This window comes from Rhinolophus sinicus, chromosome 12 (genome assembly GCF_057876585.1).
Source record: "Rhinolophus sinicus isolate RSI-liver-muscle chromosome 12, RSI-T2T, whole genome shotgun sequence".
NCBI lineage: Eukaryota > Metazoa > Chordata > Mammalia > Chiroptera > Rhinolophidae > Rhinolophus > Rhinolophus sinicus.
Window position 1 is genome coordinate 44,065,586 of NC_142512.1, and position 22,169 is coordinate 44,087,754.

The 22,169-nt window shown below is 39.1% G+C and overlaps 1 protein-coding gene across 8 annotated transcripts in view; it reads left to right on the top strand.

Moving 5' to 3' along the window:
- TLK2 (tousled like kinase 2) overlaps positions 1-22,169 on the top strand; it is a 96,543-nt gene that overhangs the window by 72,511 nt on the left and 1,863 nt on the right. For all 8 annotated transcript variants that reach the window (XM_019733010.3, XM_019733009.3, XM_088802315.1 and 5 more), the window contains 7 exons: positions 815-896; positions 4,563-4,654; positions 10,207-10,296; positions 13,531-13,700; positions 14,908-15,046; positions 18,903-19,014; positions 20,850-20,957. In XM_019733010.3, coding sequence (XP_019588569.1) covers positions 815-896; positions 4,563-4,654; positions 10,207-10,296; positions 13,531-13,700; positions 14,908-15,046; positions 18,903-19,014; positions 20,850-20,957 — 793 coding nt within the window. The remainder of the gene's footprint in view (positions 1-814; positions 897-4,562; positions 4,655-10,206; positions 10,297-13,530; positions 13,701-14,907; positions 15,047-18,902; positions 19,015-20,849; positions 20,958-22,169) is intronic.

Genomic DNA, 22,169 nt, shown 5'->3' on the forward strand with positions numbered 1-22,169 from the left:
TTAACTTGACGAGGGATCCATAACTAGTGGACCAAACAGAATTAAACTTGAATCTGTCTGATCCCTGAGCTAACCACTTACAATACAGTCATGTCGTCTCTCCCCACAGGCATGTCACTGTCTTAAAATCAAAATAATTTCAGGATTAGTAGTCGGGCTATTGAAGATCAGGAGCTAAGTAGAAATATTTTTAAAGTTATTTTTACCAGAATCTCTCATTTCTTTGTCTTACTGAAAAACAGCGCAAGGTGCTATCCTATATGGGGAAACAGTTATATCATGAAGACTTTCTGTCCCACAGAGAGAAAACGAATGCACATAGAACTTGTAACTCACTTTATAATCAAATCTGTTCTAAAGGCCATGTAAAATATCTTTGAATTTTATCGTATGTAGTTAAGTAATGGTGGGAGCAGTGTGGCTCTTGAATGATTCAGAGGAATTGAGTAGCACAGTTTGAAAATCTCTGATCTGGTATAGTCTACTCCCTTCACTTTCTAGCAGGGCAGAAAGGGGAGGCTGACAAAGGTCACAGGCCTAATTGTGGTGACGCTGAGACTGGCACCTGTGTCTCATGCTTCCACAGCTAGTGCTGTTCATTGCAATTACGCTGTCTCTTTGAATTGTATAATTCACCTCTGTGCTCAGAATTAGTGATATTGGTGTTGATTGCCAAACTAGCAGCAGCAGCTATAATCGTGTGTAACGTGTTAGATATTCTGAAAATTTTGCAAATATGGAAATTATATTATATATATTTATATATATTAATATAATATGTTATCAGGATGTTATATATTCCCTGTTTCCACAGATTTAAAGATCATCCAACGCTAAATGACAGATATTTGTTGTTACATCTTTTGGGTAGAGGAGGTTTCAGTGAAGTTTACAAGGTAAGTATGAGGAACCGGGTCCAAAGACTGAGAGTTAAACTATTGATAGTTACCAACTTGGAGAACATTTAGAATAGTGGTAACTGTGGGTTGGTATCTATTGGTTGAAATGCAAAAAGTTGAAGAACCTATATCTTTGGGAGAAGTGCTTTTAATAAACGTCAGTGCCTGTGAAAGGTACAATATCTTGCCCTGTTTTCGAGTTGAAAAATAAATAACTAGATTTTTAAAAACAGGAAGGAAAAACCACTAATGTCTGGGTAGTGGAATTACGGTGATTTTTATTCTGGTTCTGTACTTTGCCTCATTTGCATCTGCTAGAAATGAGCATGTGTTTCTTTTATTCTCATAAAAAAGTTTTTTTAAAGAAAATGGATATGTTACCGTTAATTCTTACTTGAAAACCTGCTTTATGTTTTAAAAGTGTTCCCATCTTTAAATCAGAGTGTTTAGTAGCGCTGGCATCTTGTAGGAGTGGCCCGGCTCAGAGAGCTTTGCTTCAGCAGGGCCAGCAAAGCAGTCCGTGGCGCCTCCAGTTGATTTGTACTAAACCAGGACTTCAGCCGGTTCTAAATACAGCTGCAGACCGAGAACATGTTCCCCAGCCACAGCCTCCTCACATTTCTCTAGATGTTTCTGGCACCTGGCTTTAAATGCAGGATTGGTTTTATAAGTGGTCTTTACTGCGGGGCCCTGCTAATTCTCTTTTCTGAGGTGGAGCCTTCCCTGTGAGGTTTTATTTTATGCCCGTATGAGGTTATATATGGGAACTCTTGTGTAAGATAATCAGTTTTCATTTCAGATAAAAATAGTAAAAAGTAGTTCTACTGGTTTCCCTCTTTTTTTATGTTAATTTTTAAAATTGTGGTGATATATACATAAAATTTATTATTTTAATTAATCATTTTTAGGTGTGCAAGTCAGTGGCATTAAGTACATTCCTGTATTGGGCAGTTATCATCACTAACCGTTGCCAGAACTATACTATTGTCTTTAGTGTACTGCTGGGTTTGATTTTCTGATATTTTGTTCATATTTTTTATCTGTGGGACTGGCCCATAGTCGTCTTTTGTGCGTAAGTAGCACTGTCTAGCTTTGATGTCATAGTTATTCTAGAATGAGTTGTGAAATTTCTCTTTTCCCGTGCCCTGGGATGCTTTACATAGGATGCATTACATAGGAATTGTTGGCTCCTTGAAAGTTTATTAGAGCAAACTCATAAAATCACCTGGGTAGGTGTCATTTTAGAAGAAAACTGATCACCTTTTCAATTCCTTCTACAAGTATCGATCCATTCAGATTTTCTTTCCCTTCTTAAGTCAGTTGTTGGTAACTTAATTTTTCTGGAAAATATTTTATTTCCTCTTGATTTAAAAGTATCATCCGTACCTTAGTTATTTCTCTTTTCTTCTTGACTCGTAGACTAGAGATTAGTCAATGCTTTTTTTCCCTCTAAGAATCAACTTTTATTTCGTTGATCAGGTCTACTATTTGATTTGTTTTCCATTTTATTAACTTGCTTTGAATCCTTCGGTTTTCTTTGTTTTCATTCTTGAATCATATGCTTAGTTTATTTTTTATTTTTGGTATTTTTTTAATTGTGGTAAACACATGAAATTTACCATTGTAACCGTTTTTAAGTGTGCAGTTCAATATGTTAGGTATATTCATGTTTTTGTGAAACAGATCTCCAGACATTATTCATTTTGCAAAACTGAAATTCTACCCATTAATCAATAATTCTACTCTCCATCCCCCAGCCCCTGGTAACTACAATTCTACCTTCTGTTTCTATTTGACTGTTTTTAGATACCCCATATAAGAGGAATCACAGTGTTTATCTTTTGTGACTGGCTTATTTCACTTAGCATAATGTTCTCAAAGTTCACCCATATTGAAGCACGTGACAGGATTTCCTTCTTTTTAAGGCTGAATAACATCCCATTGTGTGAATGTACTACATTTTCTTGACCCATTCATCTGTCAGTGGATATTTGGGTTGCTTCCTCTTGTCTGTTGTGAATAGTGCTGCTTTGAACATGCATGTGCAAATAAACATCTCTTTGAGACCCTGCTTTCAATTCTTTTGACGATATACTCAGAACTGGCACTATTCCTTTTTTTAAATCATCAAAATTGGTTATTGGTGCTTCCCAGTTACTTGTTGACTTCTTTATCCCATTTTTTCCTTATGTAGTCTTTAAACATTTTAACATTTCTGAAATCTAAATGCTACTTCCAGTGATGTATCCATTTAATGTAGTTACTCTTTTGCTGTTCTCCACTCTCCAAAAGCCCTTCTTAAATCAATGGAGGATCAGTGTCTTGGATTCAGAAATATGGTGTGGTAGTTGGAGAAAATGGGACTTGTGATATGACTGTCCTTACAAATTAGGTGGTATTTAATCTGGCTTTTAATGGCTTGAAGTGGTTCTCTTCTCTAAAGCCATGATGGTATACATGCTTACTATTGGAATTCAAACTCTGTAAGAAAAATAGAGTTCAAAAGTTTCCTTTTCTGTGAAATAAGATACTCTGTTTGAATTGAGTGGTTTTTATATTTTTAAAAATACTGGTTTATACTTGGTGTAAATTAGAAGTTTCTTTTATAAGCAGCTCTCTCTTGCATGCATGCGGTGCTTTCCTAGAGGTAGCTTCCATGTTAAAAGATCTGTAGACCAGTTATCACTCTTCATGGACTGTGTCTCCTGTGCCTGTTGCCTTTATCCGTTCATACACTTGTGGAAATTGGTGGATGGGTGGTAACGGTGTTGGAACTGAAGTAGTAAGTTTTTAATCTGAACTTTAAAAACCAAAAAACTATTCATTCTAAAGGAGTTCCTCAATAATTTTTTTTTGTATAGGGGAAATAGTCTATTGTAGTAAAATGCTACTTACTTTATCAAATTGTGATTTACACCCAACATCCTCAAAAAAACATTGGTTACTCCCATGTTATAGCACTACCTAGCAGATGTGCCAACAGTGGTGGTCTTTGGGGAAAACATGTCCCGTCTTTGGACTGTGCTAGAGAAGTGACTCTGTGTGACTAACTTCAGACGCTGTTGGGATCAAAAACTACTTTTTATTTACCTGGCATATATGAGTAGGACTAAAGGCAAGGCTTTTCTGGGGGGTTCTGTTTCTGTTTTTACTTTTAATAAACACAATATAACAAATCACAAGGTTATTTTCTAAACAAACATAGCAAAGAGATGTATTCTCTTTTAATACATCTATATGTCCCCAGCATTTCAAAAATGGCAAGACTTACTGTTGAAGCCTGTCGCAGTGTCAGCTGAGGGATGAGAGACAACCTAAGGGAGAAAGGTCCCAAAGGGTAGATGATGTCCAGAAAGAGAATTGTTTGGAAGTGATTGTTAAGGCAGTGCTACCTATCTGTTTGTAGTGTATACTTGGATTTATTTTCTAAACCCCTTGGTACCAGTGCTTCTGGAGAATTCTAAATTATCTGATCACAAGTTTCAAGAAAATGGTTGGTACTCTGAAACAAGTATGTGATGTATTGTCTTCCGCTGCTGTTTTTATTGAATAATGCATTTTGGACTTTGAGTATGTTAATCTGTTAAATAGAAGCTTCAAGTCAGTTACCTGTAATTCTTGTTAACATTTATCCAGAATATAATTTATTCCTTTTCTTTATAGGCATTTGATCTAACAGAACAAAGATATGTAGCTGTGAAAATTCACCAGTTAAATAAAAACTGGAGAGATGAGAAAAAGGAGAATTACCACAAGTAAGTGATACTAGAGTGATTTTTCAAAGTTTAATAGTAATAGTTGAAGTTTGAGCACTGTGTTAGAGCTTTCCATGCGTTGTTGTTGTGTCATTTAATCCTCATAACTGTCCTAGGAGAGTGAACACATTTTCCATCTTACTGATGAGGAAACTGATACTTAGAGAATTTGAGTAACAGTTAAGAAATGGCTGTTGCTGTTTAAATCCAGACTTCCCTTAATGCAAAGCCCATGCGCTTACCCTTCCCTTCCATTGTGTGTGTAGCATTTGCTACAATAAACAGAGCCTCAGAAATCATTGTGGCTTGTCTGTAGAAACCAGATGAGAGTGTCCCTCAATGGTCTGGGGGCCCTGGGGGGCTTCAGGTGGGGCTTTGTTAGCTGCTTCCGTCATTTCATTACGGAGGAGACTGGGGAGGCACCTGTGTGCCTCGGTGGTGCTTGTTCAACTTGTCCAGCTCCTCGGGGCTGTGCTGCCTTCCTCGGCACAGCTTGCCCTTCTCACAGTTCTCAGTCTTCAGTGTCCTTCTTACTGTGCTCGCCTCTCTTCAAATGCCACTAGTAACAGCCGTTATCTGTAGGGGGGCTGGGGGGGGACTTATTTAGAATGAATAGTTATGACACGTGCAGATGTGAATTTCTTTGTTTCACTAATGTCAGGTCTTGCTTGTTTCCCTCCAAGCTTCACACTGTTGGAGTTCATGGCTCATTTGCTTTGGAGGCCACACAGAATCAATTTGCTATTAGGATCCCCACTGGGCTTAATATTGTTTCCTTGTTGTAGGTACAAGTACTGATTTAGACATGTCCTACCCCTGAAAGGAGGAGACCACCTCCTCCTTTTTTTCTCTCAATTATTTAGGACCTTTATTAATGGGTGCTTGCGATCTGTTGACTTTTTTGAAAAAAATCAAGTTGTAAACTTTTATTATGAATTAAAAAGGAAGTTCTTAAAAGTCTCAACTTGACCAGATATGAAACAATTAAAAAAATTTTAAAGGTGTATTGAGAAAATACAGCTTTTTTTTTTTTTAATTAGAATCACGTTTGTCATTACTGAAAAGAGACGTCTTTAGGTAAAAATAAAAACCCTATGCTGCATAGATAATGCAGATACTTCTAGTTATCTGATCAAAGAGCAGAAAACAAGCACTTCAGCTCTAGTCTTTTGTTCATTTCTTATTACTGGAATTTCATATTCATTCCTTTTTGTTGGGTGACTAAACCGGATGGTGGTAGAGATGGTAAGTCAGCATTTCCTCAGCCCTACCCGCTCAATCTGGGGAGCTGACAAATTCTCAGCTGGGAGATGACCCCTTTTGATATAAGCAACCTGCCTCCTTTCTCTAAAAGCAGTTTTGGTTTTTTTCTTATAAATAGTACTTTGGAGGGAAAAAAAGCAGTGGACTATGTAGTAGCCTTTTAGTTGGCTTCTAAATCTCAAGGGGAAAATAAAACATTTCTACATCATCACCCAGTTATTGGGACATGGACCAAGGCAACTCTTGCTTTCCACCTTTTGTTCACCGGGGACGCAGGGACTCTTCCTAGTCCATGCCAATTGGCAGTGGCTCTCAGCACCGGGGGAGAGAAGGCTCCAGTGGCATTAAGAGAAATAGGGCTCAGCAGAGGTAGGAAAAGGAATTGAGATGCGGTTTATGCTTGGCGTCCTGCATGTGTGTCTTACAGGACAGGCAGCTGCAGTCCAGATGCTTGAGTGGCAGTTACACTATTATAAGCACATGTCGGTCACTTGACATGCAGGGACAAATGGCAGGCCACAGTGAATGCTAGGAGCACTTCAGAGAAAGAAATCACATGTTGTTCTGACCCGTTGTAAATGAATGAGAAATGTCCCCATTATTTTGCGACTCAGGGTACCGAAAGGTATTGGAACAGTGCATGCTTCTCTTTAAAAATGCCCTCCCGCGAGCCCTGGAGCCTGTTGCATGTCATGTGTGCGCTGACCACTCTAAACCAGTTGACTCTAGGAAGGCTCAACCTTGGTCAACCAAGACCAAGGTCAACCAAGACTACCTTCTCAAGAAGATAGTTCCTGTTCCAGGATCTATACATATTTTGCCTCGTCTCAGTATCCAGCTGTTAGGCTGACCTTAAAGAGAACTCTGGTAATGATACTGTAGTAACTGTAGGTCGGTGTTCTGCTCACCCCAGCGGTTTGAAACAGTGAGGGATGGAAGCCAGGGCAGTGTTATGAATTGGGTGTCTGTCTCACATTACCAGGCAGAGTCAGAGAGCAAGTGGAGGGGATTGCTTCATGTTTCTGAGCTCTTCACCGGCCCAGCTCCCATTCACAGTGGTGCCTTCCTACTTTGTTTCCTCCCGAGGTGGGGATGAGGGCGCCTGAGCTCCTCTGTGGAGCCATCTGGACAGTAGCCATTTCCCAGCTGAGCCTCGGGAGTGGGTGTGCGAAGTTACTGTGACCCCCATTCATCCGTGGGGAAATGTCAAGTACTCCCACCTTTCTTTGATAGATTTTGCTTGCTAAATGATATGAAGTCATACTGATGAATTTCAGGCTATAGGTAATAGTGAATTAGCAAAATGTCACTAACTCCTTTTAACTGAAAGGAGGTTTATATGAAGCACATAACAGATTTTAGAAAGTGCTTTCAAAATTCAGTATTAAACAAAGAAGTAGTATACTTTAGTGTTGTGGTAACATTATAAAATATGAAAATGCTACTCTAACCCTGCAAAGTAAGGCCTTTTGATTGTTTTTCCTTTCATGAGGACGAGTTTTCAGTCCCATCTAGAATCAAGACATTTATTTGGGTAAAAAACAAGGAAAAGGTTAAAGACAATAAAAGTTGTTATTTTATTTAGTTTTGAGTTCTATTCTGCACCTCCTTTCCTCCTTCTCCCACAAACAAAAAATAAACTGATTGTTTTACTTTCGCATTATTAAAACATTAATAGATATTACTAGATTTCTTTAACTCCCCAAAATAACATATTATAAAAACTCTACCGTAGGAAAAAGTTCATATAAAGCTTTCCACAGAGATAATTACATTTGAATTAGGTAGTATACTCTTATGTGATACTCTTTTCTGATTTTTTAGGATAAAATCATCTTGAAAGTCTAAATATGTATCCACTTGTAAGAGAGTAAAAGACTGATACTTTAGAATAAGTTTCTTCTTAAAGTTTTTGTACGTATAGTACGTTAATCCCTTGGATGCCAACTTGAAAGCTGAACATACGAGGGACATGGCAGGCCCCTGCCTTAAGGCAACATGAGAAGTAGGCTTAGAGCCTGATGTGACGTTGAGGGAGTGCTTTCAGGGATGCACAACAAATTCCCTTAGTTGGGGAGGAGTTTGAATGACACTTCCTTTGATTCTTAATTTTTACCTCCTTTACTTTCCTCTGTTTCTGTACCTTGACAGAGAAATTGGTCTCTACTCTGAAATGCACAAAATCAAAAAGTTAAAACAAAAATGCAGGGAATTACAGATTTATAGCATGCTAGAGTAAAAAAATGACTTGGAACAGTTATCTATTTAGTCCATAGGTTTCTAAACTTTTTTTTTTTAACAGCATCACCTTTATTTTACTAAATGAAATACTACATGGGTTTTTTGTTGTTTTTTTCCTCCCTTTCTTCGCGCCCCCCCGGCCCTCCTCGTTCAAGTCATTTCTCGGTCTAGTTTTGTAGGACAGAGCTCCCTGGCCCATGCTGGTATTATGAGCCTTGCGCTAACCCCTCGGCTGAGGCAGTCGGTCGCCACAATCGTCAGCTGCTGGCCACTCATGCTGGCTGCCGGCAGCTCACAGCGGCTCACAGCAGCCTGCGGCAGCCCAGCTCCAAGGAGAGCTGTTGTTCACAATCTTTGCTGTAGAAGGCGCAGCTCACTGGCCCATGTGGGAATCAAACCGACGACCTTGGCTGTAGGAGCATGGCACTCCAACTACCTGGGCCACTGCTTTCAATCTTGCTATATGAAAAAGGACAAGTGTGGAGCTGCTTTGGTGGAATGGGGGGTTAGGCCAAAGTTATATTTGCTCAGTGTCTCCACAGGGGCTCTGGAGGCGTGGCTCTCCACTGAGCCCCCTTCACAACTGCCAATCCAGTGCAACGATGGTGAAGCCCGGTGACGTGGTATCACAAAGCCCAGACTGGAAGCCAGGTTTTTTGGTCCCAGTACAGTTTGTATTCTAACACTGCTCTACCTAAGTGCTGGCAAGTCTGTCTTTTCAGAAAGACATAAAGTTGATGAAATGAAGCCTCAAAAGAAGCAAAAACTGCCAAAAGTGGCAGCTTGAACAAGAAGCCTAATCAAAGTTTCCATTGGAGAAAAATACATTTAATTACTTTTAGATTCCCATTCCTCCCTCCACCTTCCCCTAATTGTTTCCTCAGCTTTGTTAATTGAATACTTTCTATGTATTTTTAATATGTTGGAATACACCAATTTCAGAAAACATTACTTTTAGTTTTATTTTACCGTATTATGGAAAGTTTCTTTTCTGACTCTTGTTTTATAACAAAATGCCCCAAGCTGAATGCTGCTGGGTTAGTTAAAGTATAATTTCCTGTTGCTCTCTTTGTAAATAAGAACTACATACTTTAAAAATTATTGATGATTAGGGCGGCCGGATGGCTCAGGTGGTTAGAGCATGAGCTCGGAACAACAGGGTTACCGGTTCGATTCCCATGTGGGCCAGTGAGCTACGCCCTCCACAACTAGATTGATGAACAGCGACTTGGAGCTGATGGGCCCTGGAGAAACACACTGTTCCCCAATATTCCCCAGTAAAAATTTTTTAAAAAAGAGGAAGTTTAAAAAAAAAAGATTATTAATGAATATATTGTATAAACATGTTCTATTATTCTTTTAAAAATTCAATATATGAAAATATCAGGTTATATAGTACCTTTTTGTTCCTAATCTTATTAAATGCTTTTAAGTTGGAAAAGTACTAAAAAAAATGTTAATACATGTATTTAAATTCTTGTTCTAAGAAAACTAGGGTTTCCATACTTTCAAATTTTCTAACAATTTCACATTTTCTTGGGAAAAAGTAAAGCTGCTAGCCCTTTAAATTCTTTTTGTCAGCAGTAGGATTTAAAAACAAATACAAAGCACTTGCCTTATATAGCCTTTATCCTTTATCCAAGGAGTTTGTATGCTAATTGATCGATGTAACCCTAGGATATAAACATTTATAGATATGAAGTATTAGCTTTAGAAGAGAGAAAAAACTGTCTTTGTAATTTTTACAGCTCTGATATTTGGTATAAATATAAAAGAGATGACATTGTCATAGAATGCACTTGAAAGGGATAAAAATCCATTATTCATTCAACAAATACTTGAGCACCTACTATTTTCTGAACAGCTTGGTAGATGCTAGTAGAGAAAATAGGATGAAGAAAGATAAGGAGACCGTGTGGATCTGAATGGAATGAATAGAATGAGTAGGTGAAAACAATAGAGAAATGAGAGACTATGTAGAAGTGTCCTTGATGAGTTTTCAAAAGACAGGCCAAAATACAAATGTTAATTTTCCATTTTGTTTACAGGCATGCATGTAGGGAATACCGGATTCACAAAGAACTGGATCATCCCAGAATAGTTAAGCTGTACGATTACTTTTCACTGGACACTGACTCGTAAGTGCTGTGCCATTTTAGCTTAGCAGTTAATACTGTTTTCTTGCAGTGTGTTGACTACTCGTGGAGAGTAAAAAATAGCAAAGTTTACCCCTTTTACCTTTTGCGTAATGATTTAACTAATGCAGTTTAGCAAAGAGAACTTTAAAATCTGGACCGTATATATTTATTTATGGACAGATGATCATATGTGAATACAGCTTTGGGCCAGCAAGACATCTCTCGGCCACAGGATGTGTGCTGGTAAATGTTTAACATCCAGTATAGTAGGGAGAGGGATGGGACTAATTTGTAGTATTTCCCAGTTTCTGTGGCGTAAATACTCTCAACATGTCCAATGTCAAGCTACTAATTAAAAAAAAAAAAGCTTTATTGAGATATGATTTACATATCATACAGTTCACCCTTTTAAAGTATACAATTCAGTGGTTTTTACTGTATTTAGATGCACGCAACCATCACCATAGTCAATTGTAGCTAATTTTCCTCACCTCAAAAAGAAACCCCATACCTTTTTCTGTCATGTCCCCATTCCTCCACCCCTTACCCCCAGCCCTAAGCAACCACTAATCTACTTTTTGGGTCTATAGATCTCCTATTATGGACTTTCATAATGAATGGATCATATAGTATGTAGGCTTCGGTCACTGGCTTCCTTCACTTAGCATGATGGTTTGTTTCAAGGTTCATCCTTGTCGTAGCATAGATCAGTACTTCATTCCTTTTTAATGACCAAATATATTCCATTATATGGAAGTACCACCTTTTTTTATCCATTCATTCTACCAGTGGCTTCATGACCAGCTCAGAAAATTCCTGAAAATTATCAGCTTTCAGAAACTGGCACAAATTGGTGCCAACATACCACTTGACAAGCACCAGTGAGTGCAGACTGTTCAGGAGAGCCTCTGCCCCACCTGGAGACTCTGATGAACACTGACAGGCCTTTTAAAGAAGAACCAGCACTGTGATTTATCATAGAATGAGACTGAATTGCCATAAATGAAGCATTGCCCAATGCTGCATGTTAAAATATAGGTCATAGGCTTATAGGATGTTAGAATTGGAAGGGATCTCAGTCCAACCTTCTCATTTTACAGGTAGAGATTTGAGGACCAGAGAAGTTAAATGACTTGGCTAAGATCTTTAATAATCGTAGGTATTGTTGTATTTCATTACCAGGTATAGGTAAGCTCTAGCACCGCTGGGTTTATCCAGGAGTTGAGAAATAGTTCAGCATTGGAAACGTTTTCTCTGTAGGAGTCTGAACTGAGTCAGGAGAACATACTCTGGGTCTGGTCTACAAGTGTTGCTTTTAGCGTTCCAGAAGATCCTAGGAGTTTTGGCCTGTTTCAGGCAATAGCTATGTCAGAAATTGCTACACAGAGAACTGCCCACATTTAGAAATGACCCCCAAAGGAGACTGTAATTCCCTTTGGAAATGTGAACTATCTCCTCTTTCATCTGCTAGGGTGGCCCTTGCACCAGGCATAATCATGTATGTTTAGCATGGAGTAGAGTTCAGAAAAGTATCTAGTTAGAGAGCAGCTCTCCACAGGGTGGCTTTACTGGTTTGCTTTGATGAAATTCCTTGAACACTAGGTAGGACCCTCACCCCCACCCCCAAAATGTAAGTACAAAAACTATTTCAAAGATAAATATAGTGATTTAGGTGATCAGTTGTTTTGAATTGTAGAAATTAGCTGCTTCTGTACTATTCTTGATGTATTGTTCTTCCTATTGTATGACGTATTTTCATCAACAATAAGTCAGACCATCATTTTAGAAAGTCTTCTGTGAGTTGTTTGGGTATTAAAAGTGAGATTTTATTTTCAGCTTGCACTTGGGTCAAAGAATAAATCCACTAAGCATGAGAGTCCGTATCTTAGATTTCAGCATCTCAGACCAGAGAATCTATACACCTCATATAGGCATTCTCATACATGGTGCTAGCATGCCCTAATATGTCTCATAGGAAGCAAAACGCTGTGTTGAGTTTTGGGTCCCATAAGACTGAGTGTCCACATTTCCTTGCAGTGCATTTTGAAGGCCTCAAATTGCCGGAGGCCCGTAGTGGTAGTCCTGAGCTTGTTTGCTCTTGGGTCTGCTCCTCACCTCCCCCTGTTCCCCGTCTTAGATGAGTTGGCCCTCCCAGACTGTGTTTACCAGGCTCCTGTGTCAGTTGTTTAGCTGCGTTCAGCCAATGGGGAGACAGAGATGGTTGTGGGTGGAGGACACCCCCACACCGTGGTTCCAGTTTCCCTTGGTGACCCTGGGTTCTGGTTGCACCATCTCCTCCCTCTGGCCCTCTGGCCTTAGGGTGCTAATGGCTTCCTGCTCTAGATGATCTCTGGGGTGCCTCACTGGCCAGTTGTCTTCTCAAATCTTTCATCATCTATGTGTTCAGTTCCCTGAATTAAAGCCTCTTTGTTTTAAATACTCAAGTGTTAAATACTCAAGTGGCTAGACCCTGGGTGATACACCCATATTCTCATAACTTAAAGTAGTTTAAAAGGTATTCATCTCAGGAATACTCAAAACAGTTCAGGAAGCCTAACTTTAGTTTATAACTGGCTTGGAAGATACACATGACCCTTAATGCCACGAATGGTGTGTAGTGTTAAATTTGGGTCTGTTTAATGTATTGATACAAGTAAAGGAAGGAAATCCATACTGTGTAATTACACATTTGTTAGAACCACAGATCCTATACTTTAAAAAGCTCTTTCATATCTGTGTTTAGCAGAGAAATTGTAGTACAGTACTGTGGAAAATGCCAGGGATCTAGTATGCCACCAGTCCATGGGACCTGGGCCAACCGAGCTGCGTCCTCACTGTCAGCACTCGGGCATAGGAAATATTTGCTGAGAATCGTGTACTTGTTTAGAAATGGAACATGATGTGGATATGTAAAGGGGACCCTTCCAAAAAGATACTTACCTTCAATACGGGCAGTTCTTGTCAGTGTTCTTATAGTCTGGACTCAAGAAGAGGTATTGTAGCACAACAGATTCCCGCGCGGGGGGTGTGGACACTCTTCACCAAGCGAAGAAGCACTTTTCTTCCTGTAAACCACTTAGGTAGTTATTAGCGAATAAGGAACAGAAGAGTATTTTAAGGAACAAAGAAGGGAGTGAGAAGCCAATTACCTGAAGTTTTCACTGGGGCTGGTTTAGTTAGTCTTAATCTACTTGCTCTCATCCCACAGTCAAATGTTGGTTTATTTGTCTTTAGGTTTTGTACAGTATTAGAATACTGTGAGGGAAATGATCTGGACTTCTACCTGAAACAGCACAAATTAATGTCGGAGAAAGAGGCCCGATCCATTATCATGCAGATTGTGAATGCTTTAAAGTACTTAAATGAAATAAAACCTCCCATCATACACTATGACCTCAAACCAGGTATGTCTAACTTTTAGGAGACAGTATTGCTGGCTTTTCCGTGGTCTTATAAGTGACTTGTAATTTTATAAAGTTAGAGAATTTGGCAGGAGACAAGAGGCCTAATACCATCTGACTTCAGATGGCTTGAGTGGGTGTGGGAATGAGTCCTAGCCACGCAGTGCTGGGTTTAGGAGGGTGGATCACAGTAAATGCGCTGGAGAAACAGTATCTTTGTCTTTAGAGCCAGGACAATTCATGATGTCAGTCCAATTAAGAAAGAATTGTTCTGGCAAGCTCGGTTTTGTTTTTTTCCCATTACTCACACTCCGTAGCAGTTCCTCTGCTCCAGGTCTCTTTGATCAGTGCCCCAAAATGAACGACGTATTTTGCACGTATATCTCACATTTCCGTAAATTCCGAACAGAGTTTTTCATCTTTTTGGTTACTGTGTAACTTAGATAGTCATCAGCAAAAACTAGAGGGCAGTTAGACTTCTTCCCTCTACTTTTTGTTGTTGTCGTCCTCAGCTGTTTTGTGGGAGCATGCACCTCTGTAGGCAGCTCTAACCAGCTTAGGTGTGGTGCTAGGGAAGGTGAACCCGCTTACCTCCTGCTGAGGCACAATTGTTAAGTTTGCTTTCCTCCTCTGGTAGCTACGTATTAAATCTCACTCTTCATTTTTCTTTAATGTTCTAATACAACTCACATGACTAAAAATTTCATTCCAGTAAAGTGATTGTTAAAGAGATGGCCATTGTGCGATTGGGGTTTCCATCACTGAATCCAATACATTTTCCTGCAGTAGGAGCTGTAGGTGGCACTGTGGTGCTAGCTTTGATTCCCTTGTGTTTTCTTTTGATTTTTTCCCCCCTGAAACTAATGTTCTGAACACAGTGGTTTAGGGATCCTTATTGAAAGGTCAGATGAAACTTTCCCACCATCTTTGACCAAGTGTTCAAGTGATATTTTACTTTGGCGAGTTATAATTTTTTTCCACTGCTCATAGTGGTGGTTTTGGCACATTAAGCAGGTGATTCTTGGAAATTAGAAGGTTGCAGCCAGACACTGAGGACTCTCCCCCAGCATTCAGAGTCCAGATAGTTTTATTCCAGGGATTTAGATGTTTGCTACCACATGCAATAGTTCAGTTGTCCCATTCTTGTCTGTTATTACCTTGGCTTTTTCTCTGAAATTAGTAAGTCTCATGAAGATTTTTATCTTTTTAGGTAATATTCTTTTAGTAAATGGTACAGCGTGTGGAGAGATAAAAATCACAGATTTTGGTCTTTCCAAGATCATGGATGATGATAGCTACAATTCAGTGGATGGCATGGAGCTCACGTCACAAGGTGCTGGTACTTATTGGTAGGTATCCAGGAGATCTGCCAGGTTGGCTGGTGGAGATGCGGCTGTGCTACACTCAAGTGTTGGTAATTAATAATTAATATCTACATCCTGTCTGCTTAGGCAGTAGCAATGCTGTAAACCCCAACAGATTTTCCTCCCCAGATAGTTACTGTCTTTTAGCAATAACTCTTTATAGTAATCTGTCTTAATTTTTCTTTCCTTTCTTGAAAACCATTGAGAGAGAGATTATGTGTGGCCAGGTATTTGAGCTGAGTGTTTCTTCCATAGGGTTGGCCATGCCAAGTAGGTAGAGAACGAGGTTGCTCATGTATGTGTATATAAAGAATGGCCCTCAGCCTGGTGGCTCAGGTGATTGGAGCGCCATGCTCTTAACACCAAGGTCCTAACACCAAGGTCACCGGTTCGATTCCCACATGGGCCAGTGAGCTGCACCTTCTACAGCTAAGATTATGAACAACAGCTCTCCCTGGAGCTGGGCTGCTGTGGGCAGCTGACGACAGAGAGCTGTATCCTACACAACAGCGGCTTGAACTGGAAGGGGGGGGGGAGGCAGAAGGGAGGAAAAAAAAAGAATGGCTCTAAATTCTTTTCAGTACAAATGCAGGTGTCTTCATGTGTTAATAGGATGAGGGATTTGTTTCTAGAGTTGCCTGAGGATGATGGACTCTCAAGAACTAAGGAGTTCTGAAGATCAGGATGTAAAGTAATCAGGATGTAAAAAGCATCCCTTGAAATCTAAACAGGAAAAAGTTTGCACAGTTTGCCAAGAAATTTATCCATCCGTCTCAGCATGTTCTAAAAGGTTTTGAGCCACATTTCTTCCCATCTATTGTCATTCATCTCTCCCCAGCTAGCTCTACCTGCTTCTTCTATGACCTATTCTACTTCTGCCGAGTATTATTTTTGACAGTGAGAAACCTAAAAGATACCTGCAGTTCAGGCATTTAACTTTGTGGTTGCAAATATGTGTGTTAACAGAGTTTCCTTTGCATGTCTGAGGTGTTAACACAAAGCCACACATGGAGTGTATGGTTCTGAACATGAAGAAAGCTTCCAGGAGCACTAAGGGAGGTGTGGCACATTCCGTTATACCCCAGGGTCAGTTGATCAGATCACTTACGTTTGAGACTATAGAATAGTGACTGTCTGGGAATGAGGGTGTCGATCTGAAGCAGACAGAAGAGGGGGTGTCTTTCACAACATACAAGATCAGTCCCATCATATTTAAGTTACATATATTAAAAAATTGATCAAATCCTGTTAAAAACAAACAAAATTTATATTTTCCATTGCTCCTTATTGCTTATGGAGATAGTACTAAGTGAAAATCAGTCACTAAATTAAAACTTTGAGATTCTAGGCTTAAAATAGATGCTATATTTACAGTTTTATTCACTATGGTGGTTATTGTGGGTTAGTGTTCCTGTCACTAAATGATACAGAAATATCTGCTGTTGGAAATTCTGGCAACAGGTCTACACCTCTGCTATATGAATTCACTGGAACTTGGATTTGAGTTTTTTGTTTTATAGTTTGATCTTTTTAAGAGGTGAAGCTTTTTCTTGTGTAATTGGTTTTCTCATTGCTACCTATTGTTGTATTTACTAAGCTATAAAAATTCAGTGGTTGGAATTTAAATAAAAATTATATGACGTTTGAGATTTGCTTTTTTTCAACATAATCTGTGGGGAGTGGAGAGGGGTATATATGAATAAAGATTCACCAAGTGTTAATAGATATTGAAGGTAGGTGATTACTTGGAACTTCATTTTACTATTCTTTCTACTTTCGATTATATTTAAAGGTTTTGGGATTTTTTTGCATAGTGAAAAGTAGAGAGGGGCTCCTGAGAAAATTAAATTTTATGGATTTCTATGAAGGTTTAAAAAGTCTCCATATTGGTAGAAACATTGTCATAATCACCATCGTCAACATATCATCCACTTCTGATGCCCCAGAGAGATACAAATAGGACAGGAGGTCATGACAAATTCTCAGTGACTGTTTGCAGTATTTGGTTGTTCCAGAATTATTCTACGTTGAATACTATCTTTAAGTAAGAGATCTGTAGAATAGGCCTTGAGAATCATTTTTCTCTTTGAGGATTTTATCGTGATGAAATATGCAACTATGTTTGTTTTTTAAACACAATTTAGTGTAGTGTCATAGACCTTCTAGTCTTCCTCGCAAAGTCCTTCATAGGGAATTACAATGCTTATTATTTTCAGTATTATTTGGGTGAAGAACTAGTTTATTTCTTCATTTACAGATGGGGCAAACTGAGACCTAGAAAGTGATTTGCCAGATTTCTACTATTAATTGTCAGTGTCTTTTGTATTCTAAATATTTGGCTAAATTATTACTCTGCATTTAGACTAGTTTAACAACTTCTGTTTTTCCCTACCACACACAACTTGTTCTTCCCCACCACCTCCACAAAAAATTTATAAATACATTAGAATGATCATTTTAGAGTCAAGATTCTATTTTTTGTATATCCAAGGTCATATTTAAGTTATATATATTAAAGAACCATGAAAACTAGGGTTCAGGGGGGTTTTAGTAGCATTTGGAAGAGCTGTTTTTTTTAATAGATTATTTTTCCTATTTTTTATTTCTTTGCCATTTCCCCCCCCCCCCCCCCTTTTTGTGTGTTCTGTATCTGTATATTCATTTTTCAATGTGTGTGTTTTGGCTAAAAGCATTTATTGTGAAATACTCTAGCTCAATGGTCTTAATCATCCAAAATATCTGCTAACATTAATAAAAAATAAGAACATGAAACTAAATTTCTTTTACAAAAAAGAAGAAAGCCCATCATCTGAGCATTTTCTGCCTCTCAACTCTTCTTGTCCCCTTCAAGCTATAAGTTTAGCTTTTTATACTAGAAGCACAGCAGGGTCTAAAATACAGAATTTTTCACAGAATTGGTTTTGCCAGCATGAAATCTGCAGAAATCGATCTGTTATCTTCAGAATTCTGCCTTCCAGCTGTGCCATGGCTGTGACTCGACACAATGAGTAGAGTGTATTCGTTTGGTTTCCTAAATGCGGGAGGCGCTAGTCTTCCATACCTTGGAATTGATATGGTTGGCTGTCCAGCTGATCTTTTTGGAGGCAGGAGTGGGTGGGGAGGGAAGGACTTCAGATGAGGATTGAGTTGTGCTAACTGGTTTGTTTAGCTTTCTCTGCACTATTTTTTAGTCTTCTAATAACTCCCTGATCAGCCTTAAAGTAGGAAATGTCCTTTGATAATATGGACTTTAATGTCACCATTGATTATATATTGTAGTTATTTTCAGTCCAAATTTCTGAAAGAGGCTACATTAAGAAGACAGAACAACCACTCCCCTCAGTTTTCTACTGGGTCCTGAAATCATTGGGACTTTAAAAATAGTTATTTGTTTCACAGATATCTTCTTCAGCCAACATGAAAGGAAAACCACATCACCTCTGGTTATATTTTAATATTTGTTCATGCAGCTGTCATAAAAGGGAATGCACATTTTTTTTTGCTCCCCTCTCCCCACACCTTTTTGATTTTTTTTAACTTGTTGAATGACACATTAGGCACAACCCAGGGAAAGGAGTCTGGGGTGGGTGATATAGGAACTAGGGAGAATATTCCCCTCTCGGTGAACTGAGAAATGTATTTTAAGGCTTCACAGGACATTGCTGTGTCCTTAAGTTAGTGTCTTTTCATTGGCTTTCTCCAACTAGGTCTAAGTTGCTTTTGCAGCTGTTAAAATCCATATATTTTTATTTCCAACAAGGTTGTTTTCTTTGCTTTTTTGTTCATGTCTTAGGTTTATACGGTCATTTTTCTAAGGATTTTTATTTCCGTTTTGTCCCAGGTATTTACCACCAGAGTGTTTTGTGGTTGGGAAAGAACCACCAAAGATCTCAAATAAAGTTGACGTCTGGTCAGTGGGTGTGATCTTCTACCAGTGTCTTTATGGAAGGAAGGTAAGGGAGAAGGTCGCATGCAGTGTCTTGACTGCCAGCTTGGGTGGCACATGTACTCAGTGGCATGGGGTGGACTGTTCTCTGGGGTCTAATCATTGGGTTATACACAATGGAAGCTTGAAAGTTATGGTGTGAAGAAATATAGACTTAATAAAAAGCTTTGTGTATACGGATACATTTTCAACCCTAGAACACCTAATGAATTCTGCTGGGTTGTGGAAAACATACATTTTTTTGCTGTTCTCAATTAGATCCAGGATATGTTTTGATTCTAATAATATGTTATGGAGAATTATATGAAATAGCTTATTAAAGTATACAATGTTCCCAAGAGCCATTATTAAGGGTCCCCAAACTTGAAACATCTGTAGTATTCTTTATTCCCAACTACTCCATTAGTTAAAACTTTTACCGTGTTTCCCTGAAAACAAGACCTAGCCAGACCATCAGCTCTAATGCATCTTTTGGAGCAAAAATTAATATAAGATAAAAACTAACATAATATAATACTGGGTCTTATATTAATTTTTGCTCCAAAAGACGCATTAGAGCTGATGGTCCAGCTAGGTCTTATTTTCGGGGAAACACAGTAGTAGTAAAAGCATGCTTTATATTTCTACACTGGGTGGTATTCATTGTCTGTTACCTCTGATCAAGGTGATACATCATTAGAACAAGTAATAACGTAGGTAGTAAACTATACCTAATGAATTTTCACATTTGTTTTTTCCTTGTGAGTATAATACCTTATAAATGTACGTATTAGGGTCCAGCTGTGCATTTATATACATATTTCTGCTGTCAGTGTGTTTGTATGTTTCAGTGCTCCCCATTAGGCTGTGAGTATAAGCTATTTGGGAGTTCTGCAACTCCCCTGGACTCTTAATATTTTATCACAATCCCCCGGCCAACCTGTTAATTCAGATTTCAGCTTCCTCTTTAACTTTCCCTTGTTTCCTTTGATTCTTTTTTTTTAAAAACTAATTTTTTGTTTTTTAATTTTTTATTGGGGAATATTGGGGAACAGTGTGTTTTCCAGGGCCCATCAGCTCCAAGTTGCTGTCCTTCAATCTAGTTGTGGAGGGCACAGCTCACTGGCCCGTGTGGGAATCAAACTGGCAACCCTGTTGTTCAGAGCTCGCGCTCTAACCAACTGAACCATCCAGATGCCTCTCCCTTGTTTCTGTAGCCTACCTCTCTCATATGGGGAATTATTCAGAACAAGTAGGAGTTAATTATTGTTTATGCTCTCTGATAATGTGGAAGTGCTGCTGATAGTGGTGGCAGAAGTTATCTAGAAAGAATTGTTTGTGATCTCTCAGTAGAAACACTAGAGAGACATTAGGCCTGGACTATTTTTTAAGAGTTTATCAGAAAATGGCCATTTGGGGCCCAGATGAAGCCACCAAGTAGCCCCAGCTCTAGTTTTCTCCCACTCTGTCCTTAATCCTTTACTCTTACTTTTCCATCTCTTTTTATGTGTGTTTTGGGTCTGCCAGTGGCACCTGTATGTATTGCTTAAGCCCACAGGTACCACTCAGGGCAGAAGGTTCCTGCTCTAAATCTCCTTTTCTTTGCTGTAAGCAAAGCTCAGCAGGGGTATGGTTAGAGCAGGTGCTGCTTCTGCTCTCGGCTCAGCCTTCATCTAGATGTTGGACTGTCACCAAGTTACCTAAGCTCTGAGCCTGTCCACTCTTTATCTACAAAAAGAGAGAATTAGAGATCATCTCCGAAGTTCCTTCTAGCAGTTCTCATTGAGACATGTCTTCTCCTTTTCCTCCCTGAGGTTTTGAATTGTGTTCTTAGTCTTTGTTTGTTTTGTTTTTATATGATAGCCTTTTGGTCATAACCAGTCCCAGCAAGACATTCTGCAAGAAAATACTATTCTTAAAGCTACTGAAGTGCAGTTTCCGCCAAAGCCAGTAGTAACACCTGAAGCAAAGGTAAGTTCTGATCCATTGGCCAGCACAAACGACTGCTTTGGTTTTTGTGTTACTTCTCTGGGTAGTAGTGGATCCTTTATTCAGTACAAAAATCAGGAGTCATTAAAAACTTCCTCCTCCTTCTAAATGTGTATTTCTCCAGCCCCTACCCTGTTCTCCCCCTCTCCTCCCACAACAAATATTTATTGAGTGCCTAGTAAGCAGTAGACACTGTTCCAGAGAGTGGAGAAGGAGGAACTCTGAGTATGTAGCAATGAACTATACAGACAAGATCCCTGCCTTTAAGGACTTTATATTCCACTGGATGAGACAAACAGTAACGAAAAATGGGTACAGTTCAGGTAGTGATAAATGTTATGAAGTAAATAACAGAATACGGGGGTGGAGTGGTCGGAACCCCTTTTCTGGTGGCACAGTCAGGGAAGGCCTCAGTGATGAAGTCAGGTTTGGAGCACTATTGAGTGATGTGCCGGTGGAGGCCATGCATACATTTGAGAGAACGTTCTGAGCTGAGAGACGTAAGTAAAACTCAGATGTGAGTGTGAGCTTAACAGGTCCACAGAGCGGGCAGAGCAGAGGGGAGAGTGGTAGGACAGAGTGTAAACTGGGATGAGAAGCAGTTGATGGTTTTAATCAGGGCAGCTGTGTGATCTGATTGCTGGTTCAAAAGCCTGTACTGGCAGCTGTGTGGAGAGAAATTCAAGGTGAAAGGAGTTGATTTGACCGATATCCAACCCAAGGAAACCTGTTTAACTCTAGTTCTAGGTATCTCACTAAGAAAGGTTTGTTTTTAAAGACCAAAGATCAATATGTTCATTTCTGTGAATTTGTTTTTATCTTCCAAATGCCTTAATCAAGCAACTCCCTGTAGGTATCTTTTATTTTGAAAAACCAGGATTGGTTTTATGCTTTTGTGTTTTGTTAATTGAACACAGAAAAACATAGAAAAGTATTTCATGTTTTAGATTTTTGTAAAATAGGCTACTTTTTAGAGTAGCTTTAGATTCACAGCAAAATTGAGTGGAAAGTATAGCGTTTCCATGTACCCCCAGCCCCATGTACACACAGCCTTCCTCACTGTTAACACCCCACGGCAATGTGGTACATTTGTTACAATCAGTGAGCCCCCATGGAGGTGTCACTGTCACTGTCATGTAAAGTGTGGACTTCGGGTGACAGTGATGTTTTAGATGATTAAAATGGATTCATTTA